General features: G+C 35.3%; 1 protein-coding gene across 6 annotated transcripts in view; it reads right to left on the bottom strand.

The window, feature by feature from the left end:
- The window catches only part of LOC149717545 (serine/threonine-protein kinase 32B), a 79,709-nt gene that overhangs the window by 45,737 nt on the left and 17,410 nt on the right, over positions 1 to 16,562 (bottom strand). For 3 of the 6 annotated variants that reach the window (XR_016366966.1, XM_089839798.1, XM_089839817.1), the window contains exon 1: positions 2,417 to 2,986. The exons of 2 other annotated variants lie outside the window; for them this stretch is intronic. Coding sequence is in view for 3 of the 4 variants with exons in the window: in XM_089839798.1 (XP_089695924.1) it covers positions 2,417 to 2,513 (97 nt within the window). In the remaining variant the exon portion in view is untranslated. Of the gene's footprint in view, positions 1 to 2,416; positions 2,994 to 16,562 lie in introns of those variants that run through there. One more of the 6 variants, XM_089839826.1, reaches the window with a different exon arrangement.

Genomic DNA, 16,562 nt, shown 5'->3' with positions numbered 1-16,562 from the left:
TTCTCCCATACAGTTCCCTGACATTTCCAGGTATTTTCGCCATATAACTATATATAGTTTTTCTCATATATTTCCAGGATTTTTATTAGGTCAAGCAACCCCTTACTCAAGCCTCACAAATTTCCCTAGTATCCCTAAATTTTACTAAAAAATCATAATTTCCCCAAATTTTCAACCAAAAATTAACTTCACTGACATTTCTAGGTTAGTGGCTATGAACCCTGTCTCTTTAATAAAGGTTTCTATCAATGTCTTCCATTAATGGACGCTTTGACAGTATCCGGGGGGAATGAAATAAAATTCCTTGGAAGTTATTTACTAGTCCTTTCGAAGCGAGCGAGCGAGCCCCGATACGCGTTTTCGGTTCGGTTTCAAATCAATGAAGTCCCACTGTGACTCCCAGTGGCAGTCCCTATAACTATCCAATAAAAGGCGCTCGTTAAGAGCTTGTCAAATAGTCAAACGACGTTCTCTGACAGAGATCGGGGTCACAGATTTTGACGCTGTTTTTTTTTCTCTCTCGCTTCCTGTTTGCGTGTTATGCGCATTTCCAAACAAGAAACTCGACCCTTTTATTCAAATATTCAGACGACCCCTAGAAATTATCCCATTTATATATAAGTAGCAGACGTTTTATGCCCGACTAGGTTTTCTTTATTGAACGCCAGAATCGTGCGTTTGAAGTTAAGTAGAGAGTTTAAGAAATAAACCGAAACAAAGTACAGGAAAACGTTTATAAATAAATACTCATGCGCTTTTTAAATTTTAATTTTCAAATTAGGCTTAACACGCGCAAGTTCTCCTGTAAACTGGAAATTTAACCGTGCAACGTCTAGGGGGATACGAGTTTTGGCGCGAGATATATAAACCACGTGCGTGTTTTTAAATTTTCATTTTAAAATTAGGCTTAACAGGTGCAAGTTCTCGTGAAATTCAGACTAGAAATTAAAGCGTACAACGTCTAGGGTGCTACCAAGAAGTGATATTTAGTTTATTAGGGAGAAGGTATAAGATGCCTAAGTATTCGAGCGCCATAGTCCCAGTCCCCCTTACAAAATACAAGGGGGGGGAGTAAAAGGAGGCCTCTCCTCAGTCGGAAAATACGTAATTTTCGTCATTACGTGAGTTTTCAAGAGCTAATGAGATGCTGGCTGTAATTTAGAGGCGGGGATTAACTCCGGACCTACGTTTGGACTGGAGATAAAGCTGGAAATGTGGCGAATTTAAAACTTCTCCCAAGTAAACTAGATATCACTTCTTGGTGCTACCTTGTACTTTCAAGTTTTGGCTCGTGAAAGATAACCCACGTGCTTTTCAATTTCAAACTCAGAAATATTTGAAATCTAATCTTTCAAGGAGCAACTTCGACGAATCAACTTTTGAAGGCGATAAATATAAAATCATAAAAAATAAATCGAGCAGACTGTATGTCGCTTTCAACGGAAAACGGATTTCTCAATAAATACCAAAAAGAAAAAGAGAAAAAAAGAAAAAAAAAGAGTCTAGTTGTATTTTATCTATATGGAAGCCTGGCGAAAGCAGATAAAAACATTTCTCTGTACATCGGGGTTCGCTATTTCCCTTCAGCCCGGGTTATTATATTTTTTTTATTACAAACAGAAGTTCTTTATCCTGCATTAATCGTAGCAACAAAAAAAAAACCCCATACACTTCTCTTATCAGAAACCCCAGCTAAAAAAACCTCTACACTGAGTTCCTTCTTTCATATCAGGCAATTTTTAAAGACACTTCTGCAGTATAACCCAAGACATAAGTACAAAGCAAGTCTAAAATTATGAATGACATTTAGACAATTTGCATAATTAGGCAATCACTGACTTTTTTTTTCTAACGAAATGCCAGGCGCCTATGGCCATGAAATTCTTTTAACCTATGGCAGGTTGATGGGGTTTTAGCATAGAAACGCTTACACACCTAACCCTAACCCCCTCAGGTGCCAAGGGAGCACGGAGCGTGGCTCCTGTATGCGTTCGAAATATTTCAAGAGGCAAGGTGTCTGGTGAAGCAGCGGTGATTTTAAGTATGGCAAGAGAGAGAGGAGGAAACTAGACAGAGCTTGGAGGAGGGAAGTTGGATACTGGAGTAGAAATCATACTCTACGACCTTCCTATCATGGCTGTAAAATTTACCCATGGTATCTAGGGTAGATTAAAATTTAGGTCACATGTCACCTGGTTATATCAACAAGAACATATTTACACGTGCCTTCTCTACTAGGTGGCTGCTCTCAATGACGCAAAAACCTTAAAAAACATGCTGTGTTATTTAAATGGTCCCCCAACCACGCCACTCCAGTATCAAACGTCCTTCCTCCAAGGTCAGAGAAAGAGAGAGAGAGGGGACTTTGGGATAGTGACAGATAGTAAAGTGAGTGAGAGAAGGGGGAGAAACTCACCATCGTATTTGCCACCAGGTCTCTGTGAATTTTCCATCAGAGAATCCTGGTTCAGTCGTCGCCGAGCCGTATTAAATGCCGATTGAGCGCTACCCATTTCTCAAAACTTGTCAATTTTATACTTAAAAGAGTTCAAATAACAGCGCACTTTTTTTAAGTAAAAAGAAAATAAAATAGAACCACCGATTTAAATTACATTATGTTAACGATTAAGTGCTTAAAATTAAATTTAAACGCGTCGCTAACTAACTTATTATTTAACTAAATTACCACCGTCGTCAATCTCTTCATTACTGGCCAAGGCTTAGTGTTTTTAGTGGTTTTTCTTTTTGAAATTACTAAAGGTTTATCTAGATTTTGATTACACGATAAGAAACCAGGAGTTTGGGTTTAGCCAGTTCGGTTCAGACGCTCAAAATGAATGAAGGAAGGAGAGGTGGTTTGATTTCCTTTTTCAAGCTAGACCAAAATCAGAGATACGAGAGTTGCTTGGAAAATATCCGACGCGAATAAACTCGACCGACAGCGGCTGAACGGAGCCACCGAATGAGTTGAGGAGAGACGAAAGAGAGAGGGAGAGACCTTCGCTCTCTCTTTCTCTCTCTCTCTCTCTCTCTCTCTGTGCTCAGAGGGGAGTGGAATTGGGGAAGAGACCAAACAAATACTATCACAGAGGAGTTAAAGGGTTCAAAGAGAAGACTAGAATTTAGAGAAGCACGTGCTACATTATACGAGGCTTAAAAACCTGGGTCCTCTCCATTAATGGAAGGAATCTAGTTCCTTAGCAAAGAATGTAGGACGGTATTAGGGTTGCAGTTGACTTTACTATACCCTAACCAAAGCAAACGGTAAAGTACTTGGGATTATATACCCTTTCGATGTAAGAAAATGGGGTAGACAACCTTTAGTAAGGGGGCTTGATCCCTTGCAGTCTTCGGGCATTCTCATGATCCCTCAAGCCTACAGAGGTATCTAAAGTTTTTACCCCCGTATCTTTCCCTCATAGTTACATCGAAGTGGTCTACAGAGTCCAGAGTTCACTGGGTAACCCGCTATCACTGTATTAGGATTAGCATAATTTCCCTGATTATAAACAGAAAGATATAATGTAAATCCAGGTTTCCCAGATCAGTATGAACCCTGAGAAAAATTATAAAAATAGAAGAAAGAAAAAAATAAATAAATAAAGTTGTGCAATTCGATTTTCTTAAACAAAAATAAATAAATAAAGTTGTGCAATTCGATTTTCTTAAACAAAAATAAAGCTATCTCCATATATAATATATAAGTCTGTTTTGTTTACTGTCAAACAAACAATGAATGATTGCCTGCCTGGACGCGTGTAGTAACGTCCATTTCAATTTAGAATATAGACGAAAATGAAAAATCATTTTCACCAAAAACTATCAACAAGAAAGATAGAAAGAACAGAAAAAAGCGCCTTCAACGACGTATTTATTTCGCGTGCCGCGCGAGACTGTCCCGAACATTTCATTATTATATTTTCCCGCCTTTTCTAATCTCATCTTCGCGCCTAAACTATATACAATACTGTCTATACCGCAATCCCTCAGAGACGTACAAAATAAATCTTAGTTTCACCTTAAATATTAAATCACGAAAGAAACAAACGTGTCAAAGACTCAAAGGCGCGCGAAAGAAGAAAAATCTTTCCAAATATAAACTGTCTCTCGTTGTATATGACCTAAAGGCGCGGTAAAAACAACCTAAAACATTCTTTGATCGCTTTTAACCTGCGTTGTATATCGAATTTCGCCAAGAGTTAAATAAATAAATTGTTTTAACTCAGTTTAAATAAATGTTAAGCCGAAAATCTCTAGAGGAATTTAAAAACAACTGTTGCCGAATATGACATGTCTCAAGGGGTTTTCGTAAGGAAAATATTATCTAAGAACCCAAATAAATAAACGGAATTCCAAAAGGAGTGATAAGAACGAAGTAAAGTGGTCATTTGGAGTCAATGATCTTTGACATTTTTATCCTAAAAAGGTCATCGTTTTTCAAGTTACGATTAGAGTGTTTTACGGATGACCCCTTTAATAAAATTAGCATTGTCTTTCTAATCTCTTACTTAAATTTAAGGGGTCATCTCTTAAACACTAAAACTGTAATTTTTACATAATATCCCTTATGTGAAAAAATGTCACAGAAGTTATTTATAAATTTTCGACTCAAAATTGATTTCCCATAAAACCAGATGTACTTCACAGTCCTTTAATTACCCCTTTTTGATACACCCTGTATAACCAGACGTTTTTCATTTTTCACTTTAAAGTGTTCTTTACTCGTTTTTAAACTAGAAGAAGGTCTGTTTTGGTTTTTCCTTGGAAAAATAAACTTTAGCTCGAAGCTATTTTGGGTCGCCCAAACATAACACAAAACAAAAAAATACTCGATCTTAGAATGGCAAATATTTATAGATAAAAACGTGTTTTCTCAATGGCGATACTGCTCTATTAAAGAATGAAAATTCTATATACGAGAATAGATATTGAATAAAATCAGTCCCTATTATTCTACTTAGAAAACTCCATAACGTCAATATAACCTGAAAATATCGTTACCAGTCCAATACGTTTTAATCTAATCAAGCTAGTAGTTTGAAGATAAGTTGGTAAGTTTTGAAATATATTCTTTTCACCGTCTATCCGATAGGATAACCCAAAAAAAAAAAAATAAAAAAACAATCCTATGGGGAAATTGCGTCTGAAGCGAGTCGTCTAATATTAAATTATACATAAACTGAAGTATGCATGCATGGGGAACGGATTCTTCTACAACCCCGGGGCATGCAATCTAACGTAACTCTATGGGGAGAAAAAAGGGTACGATATATGATAGGTATATGGAATAAGATGAAGGGGAAACGAAAAAAACCTTGACCAAACTTGGTAGGTATACTCGAGCCTGTCAAAAACAGGATAAGTGCTTTTTTTCTTGCTGTATATCTAGTAGAAGATTTCCAGGTAAAGTAATAAAAAAAACTGACCATCTTTCGGAAGTCTGGCGAAGGGTTATTATAAGTGCCTATACCAAACCAACGAACCAACCGACCAACAAGGTATAAGAAAACAAATTCGTATAAAAACATACTCTATATTCGTCTCTCACTCACTCTCTTGTGGCAACTGCGTAATATTTGGAAGAACTAATTGGCTATTAACAACTTATTCGATAAGCCCACATGATATTATTTGGACTTTATGTCAAATTTTTACCTTGCAAAACGTAATATTATACAGGGTGTTTCTGGTAATTATGTCATGCGTGGTTTTTGGGTCAAACTTAGTGGCAAATTTCATCAAAGAACATGCATGGGGTCTACAACTTTTAGGTACGGAGATATGGGCACTATTCTCTTGTTTTAGGGGCCAATCAATGTTTGAGAACCCGTATCTCCTTACGTAACTAAATGTTGTAGACCGCCATGTTCTTCGACACCACGTTCCACTCAATTTGACATTAAGAACACACCCTTTAATTTATGGCAGACTTATCAGAGACACCCCATGTGTATAAATAATGAAGCGTAAGAAAATTAAGGATGATAAAGAATGGAGTGGCAAAAATATGGCCCCATTAAATCTAAAAACCAATGATAATTAAGAATAAAAATAAATGCATGACTGGCTAAATTACTAAATAAATATAATTACAAAAATTAATCATACGCCGAGCTTCATTATTAAATCAAGGCAAAGCCAACATTTAGGCGCTCACATCTCCATGTTATTCCTACGAGCCCCTGTAGAAATGTTTACCCTGCCGAGCAATGGCGTTCAATGGACAAGCTAGCGTGCAGGCGCCTATCTAATTTCAAAACCTTTTCCATTTCCGAGTCAAAAATAAGACGAAATACAGACTACACTACTTTCCGTAATTACGTTAAAACAATATCATTAAAATTTAACAACAAAATTTGCGAAAACTAACTCGGCGTGGAGTGTTTTAACTTAATAATTCCAGTCTAGTCGTTGGCTTTATCGCGTATAAAGTCCGGGAGATGGGAGGCAAAATATTTCACAAGAGAAATGAATCCCCTTAAAGGCCCCTTCAGACATAGACTAAAATCTTTACATTCGCGTCATTGAAGTCGCGTTGCTCGATTAATTAGACACGTGTCAACGACTACGTAAAAGATTAGACGGTTTAGTTTGAAAATTTTCAGTTTCAGAGATAGCACCACCTGGTTAGCGCCTTTTCTTTAGCCACAGCTCACTCGATCATGCTTTATTAACGCGTGATTGGGTGGGCCAGGCTTTAAGCAGAAGATGTATGAAAAGTTTTAGGATTCTTGGCTATTGGTCTTGGTTCAAATTAAAATCACCAAATACGCAACTCGGTTTTAAGTCGTCCGTTCTCGCAACAGAACAGGGAAATGAAATGAACTAAACGAATGACGCGAAAGTAAGATTCTACTACAGTTTGAATGGGCCTTTAGCCGCTTAACGGATCCCTTTCATTTCAAACTAACGGACAAAGCAAACTAAAGAGGGAGAGAGAAAGAAAGAAAGCCCGAGCTTTAAGGTCTTCGCCGAAAAATTTGCATCGGGGCTACACTATTATTCAAAAGATGGGGAAAAGCCAACGCGTCAGAATAAATACTCTCTGGCGTTTTAGTCAAATTTACAACTTACACAACAAGAACGGATAATTTACGACCAAAAGCGCATTATATAAGGTGTAGTTACGTGAGGTCAGAAAATAGACCAAATTTGTGACGTCAGAAAAACTCTAGCAATTAAAACGCTAAGAGAGAAAAGCTTAGAGGTTGTCATGCCATAGATAAAATTGTCCTCTATTCGACAACGGCACTAAGTACTTGAACCCACATAAATTAACCACAGCTTAAGAACCACGTAATTGAGACTTAACAGTTTTCAAAAAATACATAACATTTTAGAGACTCCGGTTAAGCCGAGCCTTTGCCATTATTATACTGAAGGAGGAACGTTTTGATTTACTGGAGTTGGGGGCCATTTGTGGCCATTTAAAAATTCAAGCATCCTTTTCATGGTTGGACACCATTGAGTACAGCCCTCCACGTCTCGGTCGAAATCATTTTTATTAGCTTAGCCACGTGTAAATAGTATAATTATAGCAGTAAAGTTGCTATAACCAGGTGGCAGCAAACACCAAAAACAGGGGTACCATGGGTAAATTTTAAGTCCACGTATTGGAACTTTGGCCCTCTCGTGTTAGTTCATCTACTCCACAATCAAACTTCCCTCCTCCAAGCTATAATTAAGCATCTTCTAAACTATAATAAATAAATACCCATGGACTTTCTTAGTCTTAGGTGAAGTGTCAACCCTTTATCTAAACTTCCGTTGATGTTATTGCGTCACACCATCTTCAAAATAATACTTCAACGTTAAATCCTTCTGATTAAAGCTCTCAAGTAAAAAGTACATTTTTTTGGCAGAGAGACGGGGGCGTCAAAGCTAAACCCATACGCGGTAATAAGAGAAGATTGGGGGGGGGAGGGGGTGGAGATGAAAAGAGTTGAGATGGTGCGTCGGACCTTGGATGGATCAAGCCAAGGAGAAGGAAGACGAAAGGGGAATTGGGCGGTTTCATGGGATGGATGGTCGCCAAGCCAGCATCCATTACGCCTGGAGATAAAATATTTTCAGAGAGATTCCTCTTGATACAAAATCCGCCTTATATATATATAAAAAATATATATATAAAATTCTAGACAAGCCAACAGATTCTGAAGGGGTTTGCTAGAAGAGAGCGACAAGTGGGGGTGAAGAAGAAAAAGAACATAAAAGGGAAGACTGACCAGAATTTATGGAGTTGGCCTATATCTATCGTTTCCTAGCGATACTTAAAGGATTGAACGAATAACTGCGTTGTACGTGCTATGGGTATACCAACCAATAGATAGATGGATACTATAGCGTCGGCGTAGGGTACAAATTAGACGGATAATCATATATCAAAAGGGATGTCTTGAAAGACGCGATGAAATGGATCAAGAAGAAGAAGAAGGAAAAAAAATATTATGATTTGCAGAAAATAAATTGCTTTTCTATATCGTTCTTGCATGGGATTTCGAAGCTAATTAAGAAATAATTACTTTAACTTTTTTTAGCCATTTTTCACGCTTAAATTTAAGATGTCGAAAAATAAATTATAAAATCTTTAATTCGCTAAGTTGCTAAGTGTTTTATAAAAGCAAATAAAAATTTTGTGTCGATTTTTATACGATTTTTAAAGGATTTTAATTGAAAGAGCGTTTAAAATAATGAATATATTAATTGGAACGGTGTTTCTATCTACAATATTGAAGAAGATACGAGCAATTAAGTTTCCGTAATGGATGGCACTACGCGTTAGGCTTCCTACCCACAAGCACTGGGAAGTACTCCTCCCTATTGGAGGAATAAGTTAGGTGGTACTAGGCGTCCAATAGGGATAGAGGTACCTCCCAGTGCTAGGCGGGAAAGCCTAACGCGTAGTGTCCATTACGAGAACTTAATTCTTAACTTTAATATTGCAGATAGAAACACGTTTCCAATTGACATATTCATTATTTACTAACTCTTACGATAAAAGAGTTAATTCGAAAAATTCTAGATCGGAGTAAACATGCACGTTTGGAACTAACTTCCGGCTTTCTTGCACACTCATTTAGAGGCACTCCAGATTCAAAAAAGAGAATAATAAAAGCATAGAGAATAAGCGTTTGTCTCAAGAGAGAGTGAGAGAATGAGAGAGAGAGAGAGAGAATCCATTACGTAAATGGATACGTATCGCTACCTGTTGCTAGGCAACCGATTCCCTCATCCAATTCTATTGTTCTCATATTACGCGCTCTGTTAAAGAAGGAACATAAACTAAAAAAAAAGTTCTTTCAATAACAAGGTAAAAATGGGCGGAGCTAAAATACCACGATAAGAAAACAATTTTTTTGCCGTTTTCTTTCCTTGTTTAACTTTGATTAGACTTAAAAGGCGGCATCTGTCATCGTACTAATGGTTCGAGTATTAAAAATTTGGAATTAAAACTTCAAAAGGAAATTAACAAAATTAAACCTAATTAGAAATTTCAAACATTTTAAAGCAACTTTCAAAAGACTTTGTCAGGTAGATGAAAAAAAAAATATTTCTAGCTAAGATGTCGCCTAAGTCGCGATTTAATAAAGATAAAGACTCGGGGGCACAACTTTCCTGTAAAATATTTAAGAATATGAAAAGAGTATAAAGAAAATTTACGACAAGACAAGAAAAAATTCCTGCGAACATTATTACCGGGCTATAATTTTGATAAAATTGGTACATCATTAAATATGACAAGTCGACTAAAAATAAATCCACTCCTGCCAAGTATTTACCAGCAAGAAACAAAAGGAAAACTAACTTTGTAGTTTCCAATTACGTAAAACCAACATTTAAAAACCCCTTTAAGTAAACTTAAAAATTATTTTTTTTAAAAAAATAAAAATAAAAGAAGAAATCAATTCGTAAAATTATTTCCAAAGGCCCACGAGATAATTTTAAAAGGAAAGCAAAAGAAGAATTTTTCACTCATGAATAATGTAGTAAAAACATTTTCTTTTTTAAACTCTGCTAAAAAGTAGACCGTAGTTGAACCCGAGGAAAAATTTTAAGCCTTTCAAAATACTCGATGCAAAGAAAACGCAGAGAGATCGAGAGTTGGAAAATGCGCATAACGAAATGCAGATTAGTTTTGGGTGCCCAAATATAAAAGATTATCTTATTAAGGTTAGGTCAAATATAGGTCTCAGACCACGTGATTTATATTCCTGGTGACCAAACAATGCAATTTCAGGGCGCCAAATAGTTTTCAGACTAGGAGGATTGATACAATTTACACCAGGAGTCCAAGTTACTTTGTACTACTAAACTTTGTCCGCCAAGTAGTCTCGCATCCTGGTGTAAATAGTATCAATCCTCCTTTTCTGAAAACTACATATAGGGACTTTTATGTACCTGGTGGGAAATTCAGGGTAGATTAAGGACCTTACAAGAAAACAGGAACTTTTATTGGACCTGGTGGGACTCCTACGAATAGTGTGTTTAAAAAAGGTCTTAACCTTTATCTAACATCCTTGTTAGAATCCGTACGAAAAAATCATAAAAATTCAGAATACACCCAGAAATATTACGTATCCATCTAGCTAACGCGAGTACAGTTTACAGTGGTACTAAGCGATTATTTCTTAATGAGGTTCCTCAGCTTCTATCGCATTACGTTTAGCTAAGTGGACAAAAAGAGAGATTGTAAAGTTATCGGAGGAGAGTAAACCAATGATTGATGAGAAAGAGAAGATGATGAAGGGGAAAGAGTTAAAAAAAAATTGGAGACGCTCGGGAGCAGTTATAAAGATGGAAAATAGTAAAAAAAAAAAAAAAAAAAAAGTATTAAAAAAACAGCTGTTTCAGGCTGAGCTTTAAAAAGAAAAAAAAAATATTGATGAGAACTTAAAGGGGGAAGTAAAGATATCAAATTCCATCCCTTTTAAACTCCTTTCCCCCTTCTAGGAAATTTCCTAACGTCAATTTATCTTTAGGGGTACACTAAGAAAAAAAACTACTACTAAAGTATTCGAAGATAGGTTATTTAGTACAAGAAAAAAATTGTCAAAAACAGATATTATCATTTCTCATAACGATTTTCTTGAGGTTTTATATTTTTACGATTTTCCTAAGTTATAAAGGGATTGTGTAAACGTGTTCCAAGAAGGAATTTAAATTTATGGGGTATTTGGGAAAGTGTTTTTGTGGCGAATACGTTTTAAAGTAGACACGCACTTTCATTATGTAATTTTGAAAAAAAAAAAAAAATGGTTCGGAAAATCATTTCATAATAACTTTAAATAAGCATTCAAATTATACACGTGGGGCAATAACTTCCATGTTACAGTGTGGAAAAGATCAAATTAACACTATTTTGTAGGCAAATAGCAATAGCAAAGGAATGATTCGATTAACAAAGTATGAAGCTGACAGGGTTTATGAATAGAAATATGCCTTTGAATTCACAAGTAGCAACATGAGTTTATAAGATATGTGCCATAAGTATGAGACTACTTATACTTCGTAATGGTAGAGACTTACAGCTCGAGCTATTTCGAGAACGACAATCGAGCACTCGGTTAATTTTGCAGTCTAACTTCCTATTTAGTCTGTACTAAGCCTTTGACAGCGCCTGAGCACCAGGCATCGCTTTACCTCGAATCTATGACCTACCTCACTCACTTCATGACAAGCTCCAGTTTGTAACCAGTGACAAACTTATGGAACATATCTTATGAACTTGTGATAGCAATCAATAATCATCTACAGAGCGATTAAACACAATAGAATATTAACAATAAGGTGATAACGCCCTAAAGTAAAAACCTACGTACCGAGGCACGAAAATATTGCATTGTTCTTTACTGTTAATTACTCATTAAGGTGATAATTGATAACTACTAATGAACTCAACAAAGCCTGGCCAGTGTTTCACTTACTTCTAATTAAACACTGTAACTCAATTTCATAGGTCTGAAACTTACTATACCAAATTCACCGTCATTAGCATAGCGATATCAATACAAAACAAATTTCATTATGATCTTTTCCACTCTGTATTTCAATTTATGTACTAAGTCAAATATCACACCGCGATTAAGTACTCACCGCTATAAACGCTAGCAAATTTATCATTTTTCCGAAATAAGTATAAAATATTAGGACTTCTGACAAATTGGGAGTAATTTAGAAAGGGAAAGACAATAAAATATTTGCGATTGCAATCTCACGGGAAGGGGGATTGAGGGTGCAAAACTGCAAACAGTCCGTCACAAATTGGAAACGAAGAAACGCAATTAAATGTAATTGAAACCAATCGAACGCCTTTTCCCCTCCACCATTTTATTACTGGTTATAGGAGATTAAGCTATAGCAGCTTGCGGGAAATGTTTATTGATGGATTTGAAAATGGGCATTTTGTTAAATGAGGGGAACACCCCCCCCCCCGCTGTTTTCTACTTTCCGTTTGTGTTCCTTTGTTATCAGCGTGCCAGTACTTTGTATATTGGTTTTTCGGTGGGAGTAGATGACTAGGGGGCAATTTTTAAACGATTAATAACCCAGAAATGAGAAGTACCTACGCCAAAGCGTTTTGCCCCCGACTAAATAATCGATAAACGGTGAGGGGGGAAGAGGGTGTAGTTAAAAAGGGGTAAGTAATTGCGCGTTAAGTTTGTCTATGGAATGAATGTTAATGTTAATATTAATATTTAGGTACGACGATATTTTTAAAATTAATTATGTAATAGGGGATGTTTTAGACCGGGGATTTTTCATATTATTAAGAGTTTTTAAATAATAAATTAACAAAGAAGTTTACTGTGAAATTTGTTCAAATTAAAAATTCAGTACGTTCCATGGTAAATTCTTAATGACAGAAATTTTCGGTCTACGAACTAGTCCCACAGAGAATAATAAATAAAAAAGTAAGAGATAAAAATAATAATAAATAAATAAAAATAAAAGATAAAATAATAAAAAATAAATAAATAAATAAAAATTAATAATTAATAGATACAAACAATAATAAATAAATAAAAATTAATAGATACAAACAATAATAAATAAATTAAAAATTAATAGATAAAAATAATAAATAAATAAATAGAAAAAATAACAAATAAATAAAAATAATGATAAATAAATATGATAATCATGATAAATAAAAATAAAAATAATAATAATAAATAAAAAATAACTAAAAATCATAATAATAAATAAAAAATAACTAATAATAATAATAATAATAAATAAAAAATAACTAAAAATAATAATAAATGAAAAATTAGCATTGTCTTTCCTGAAATTTAAGGGGTCATCCGTAAAATACTCCAATCGAAACTAGAAAACGGTGTCCAGCACAGCAAAAAGTCATAGAACATAAGAACCCCCATAATTTCCTATGCACCTTACAGAACCAAATCGGTCGACAGTACTAATCACCCGCTAACAGTTAATCAACCCTGCTGTATCATTGACAACCTGAACCTAATTCATAGTTTAATCTAACCAAATACGTTTGCCCTCCTTAAGAATCTCAATCCTAAATCCCCAGCCTACATCCATCCAACACAATAGTAATAGACAACCATATACTTTCTTACAACAAAAACCCATCCAGTAAATTACCCATCCATTAAAAGACAGTAATACGTTTCATAATATAAATATAAACCATCAAAACGTGATTTGGCGAAGTTAAATAAGTATAAAAGAACAGAAAAGAGAGGGCGGGGGCAAAAGGTAGAATTGAGTGAAATCGAAACCAACCGGAAAAAAGTGTTTTTCAAAAATCACACACACACACATACAAACTAAATCGTGTTTTGGTTTTTACGTAACAAGTGCCGAGTTATCCATACTCGTTCCCCCTTCTAATACCCCTTTTCTTTGGGGGGGGGGCGGCGATATTAAATATTAACAAAATTGATAGTACTGCCCTCAAAAAAATATGTAACCATTTTAATAATAAAACGGTTTCGCTTTAAAATACCGGCGGCAGTATAACGGGAACGTTTCGAGTGTCTATAACGTGACTTAAACAATTTTTCGATAAAATATATCTTTATGTAACGTAAACCGCTTTAAAACATCTTAAGTAAAACTTTAAAAGGAATATAATATAAATATCGCTTGCTATGTTTGTAAAGGTAAGTTCGAATTTGACATTTTTTTTTTTTTCATTCTTCTTTACCAGTAAATAGAAAGAGATTTTTAAGTTTAAAGAAAAAAAAAAGAATAGAAATATGTTTAAAAATACTCTTTTAAGTGGTTGCAGTTAGCTTTTTGGTTTTATTTTTATTTTTTTAAGAAGTTATATAGCTAACTCAAGAAAGAGTAAGTGAGTGCATTAGAAAATTGAAGATTCGTAAAGTCCCTCTCTTTCAAATTATTATTAAGCTTTTTTAATTTTTGGGCTTTGTAATTTAAGAGTTAAGTGCATTTGAAAATTAAAGATCCGTAATTGTTAAGCTCTTTTTTTAATTTTTCCGAGAATTTTTCACTTTGTAAGATTTCTTAAAATGGTAATTAAAACTGAAAGAATGGAAACAACGGTCATCTTTAGTATACGCGAATATATACAGGGTGTTTCTGATAAGTCTGACATAAATTAAGGGGGATTTTCATTGGGAAATCGATTTTGAGTCGAAAATTTAATTTCTACCTCCATTTTGTTGTACAGGTCACATTTTTCAGGTTAAGATTGTCCGGAATATTTTACGGATGACCCCTTAAATTTAATTAAGAGACTGAACGACATTATCCCTAAAACACTCGAATCATAACTCGAAAACAGTAACCCTTGTGGCAAAATGGAGATAGAAGTTACACATTTTCGACTCAAAATCGATTATCCAAAGAACATCCCCCTTAATTTATGGCAGACTTATCAGAGACACCATGTCCTTTAAGTTCGCGAATTCTGAGTCAGAACTTTCTAATCTAACTTTAGCGCGCATTGAAATATTTACCAACTTTAAGCGATCAAAATTTCTATAAGTATTTTTCAAACCTTACTTATAAGCTTGACCTCTTGGACGGCTTAAAAGAGATCCCCCAATTTACCCACGAGTCTAAAAGCCAAATACCGAATGCTTCTTTGGTCCCAATAGAGACGTAATCCCCAGGTATTTAGTAGTACCAGGAGTAAATAGACTTAACAGAAAGTGAAGTTCTTCGTGTCGCACAGCCTAGTTAGTATTCATTTTTTTTTTTTGCTGGGTCGACCAATCAGCGCTCTACTTTAAGTCCCACATCTATTTGTCTTTGCTAACTCTCATCATCCTTAAAGAATGTACACGAATCTCTTAAAATCTACTATACTTCTAACTCCTCCCTCCCCCAAAAACAAATCAAAGTACTTGTGCAAAAATTGGATTAACAACTAATCTACATTATCGTCAAAACAAAAAACCGTAACAATAAGAATGAAAGTAAAAGCGCATACGATTCATTAAAATTATGTAACGACAATAATCAGATTACAGCGGGGGAAAATTTTTTTTACAATACTTTCTCCTAACCTATACTGGGGAGGAAAAAGAAATTGGACAACAATAAAACTATAACTAATATTGTCACGCTCAATTTCCCATAAAGAGGAATGAAAGCATTCTTTGACTAGTGTGTATCAAAGAAAATATACGCTCCGGGAATGGAAGGTATGTCTCGGGGTTGGGCTGATCAAGGAACTTCCGGTCTATGCAATTTCAAAGTAGCCGGAAATACCTCCGTCAACCGAGCCTGCCTTTGGAGCGTACTAGGAGGGGAGAGACAAAAATTTACACTAGAGGAAGCTACAGTTTCCATTCCTGGGGCGTGTATCTTCTTTGTGTGTATAAATGTACTTAAAATCAAAATGAACAGCGTTGCTGGCGTCGCGCGTGCCAGTTCCATTGTTAAAACTCAAGCCACCCACCCTCCATTAGTTATTTTACAAAAAAAAAAAAAAAAAGCAAAATGAGGAACATTATGGATCATTAAGAGGTATATACGTTTGTAGATATAATATCAAACATTATTTCCAACGCTTAGTAGGCCTAGAAGCTTGCGTTATGACCTATTTAAAGCAGAAATGTCAACGTATGTTATTATCATCGGTACTGGGATTAATATACTGTCCATGGATGACGGTTGTCATTACGGTACTTAACTTGATTAAAATAATAATTGACAAAAATGCACTGGTTTTAGTTTTAACGCGTGCTGTTTAGTATACAGGGTGGAACAGATCAGAACAATAGAGTAGTAATTAAAGGGGAGGAGCTACGGCTTCAAAAATAATACGGACCAAATTTCTTGGTGGACTGGTAACGTTGAAGCCCCATATAATGTCTTTGGGAGACACATACACCCAATAAATGTTCCGTATCAACCCTTTATCAAGCTGACGACACTAAAAATGGTCCTTAATGATCTGATATGATAAGTTTTTCGTCTGATCTGTTCAATCCTGTATTTAGAAACAGCAGGAAACAGATTCAAGAGAATGCACCTACGTAGCCTTAAGGTCCTGTAAATTAAATATATAGGAAATTTTGTCTTTAAAAAAGAGGGCAGGTAAAGATATTCTAGCA

This window comes from Phalangium opilio, unplaced genomic scaffold, assembly GCF_054372755.1.
Source record: "Phalangium opilio isolate 3A_F unplaced genomic scaffold, DU_Popi_V2 ptg000003l_1, whole genome shotgun sequence".
In the NCBI taxonomy this organism is placed as follows: domain Eukaryota; kingdom Metazoa; phylum Arthropoda; class Arachnida; order Opiliones; family Phalangiidae; genus Phalangium; species Phalangium opilio.
The sequence above is the reverse complement of the archived record's forward strand: the minus strand, read 5'-3'. Positions and strand labels throughout refer to the sequence as shown.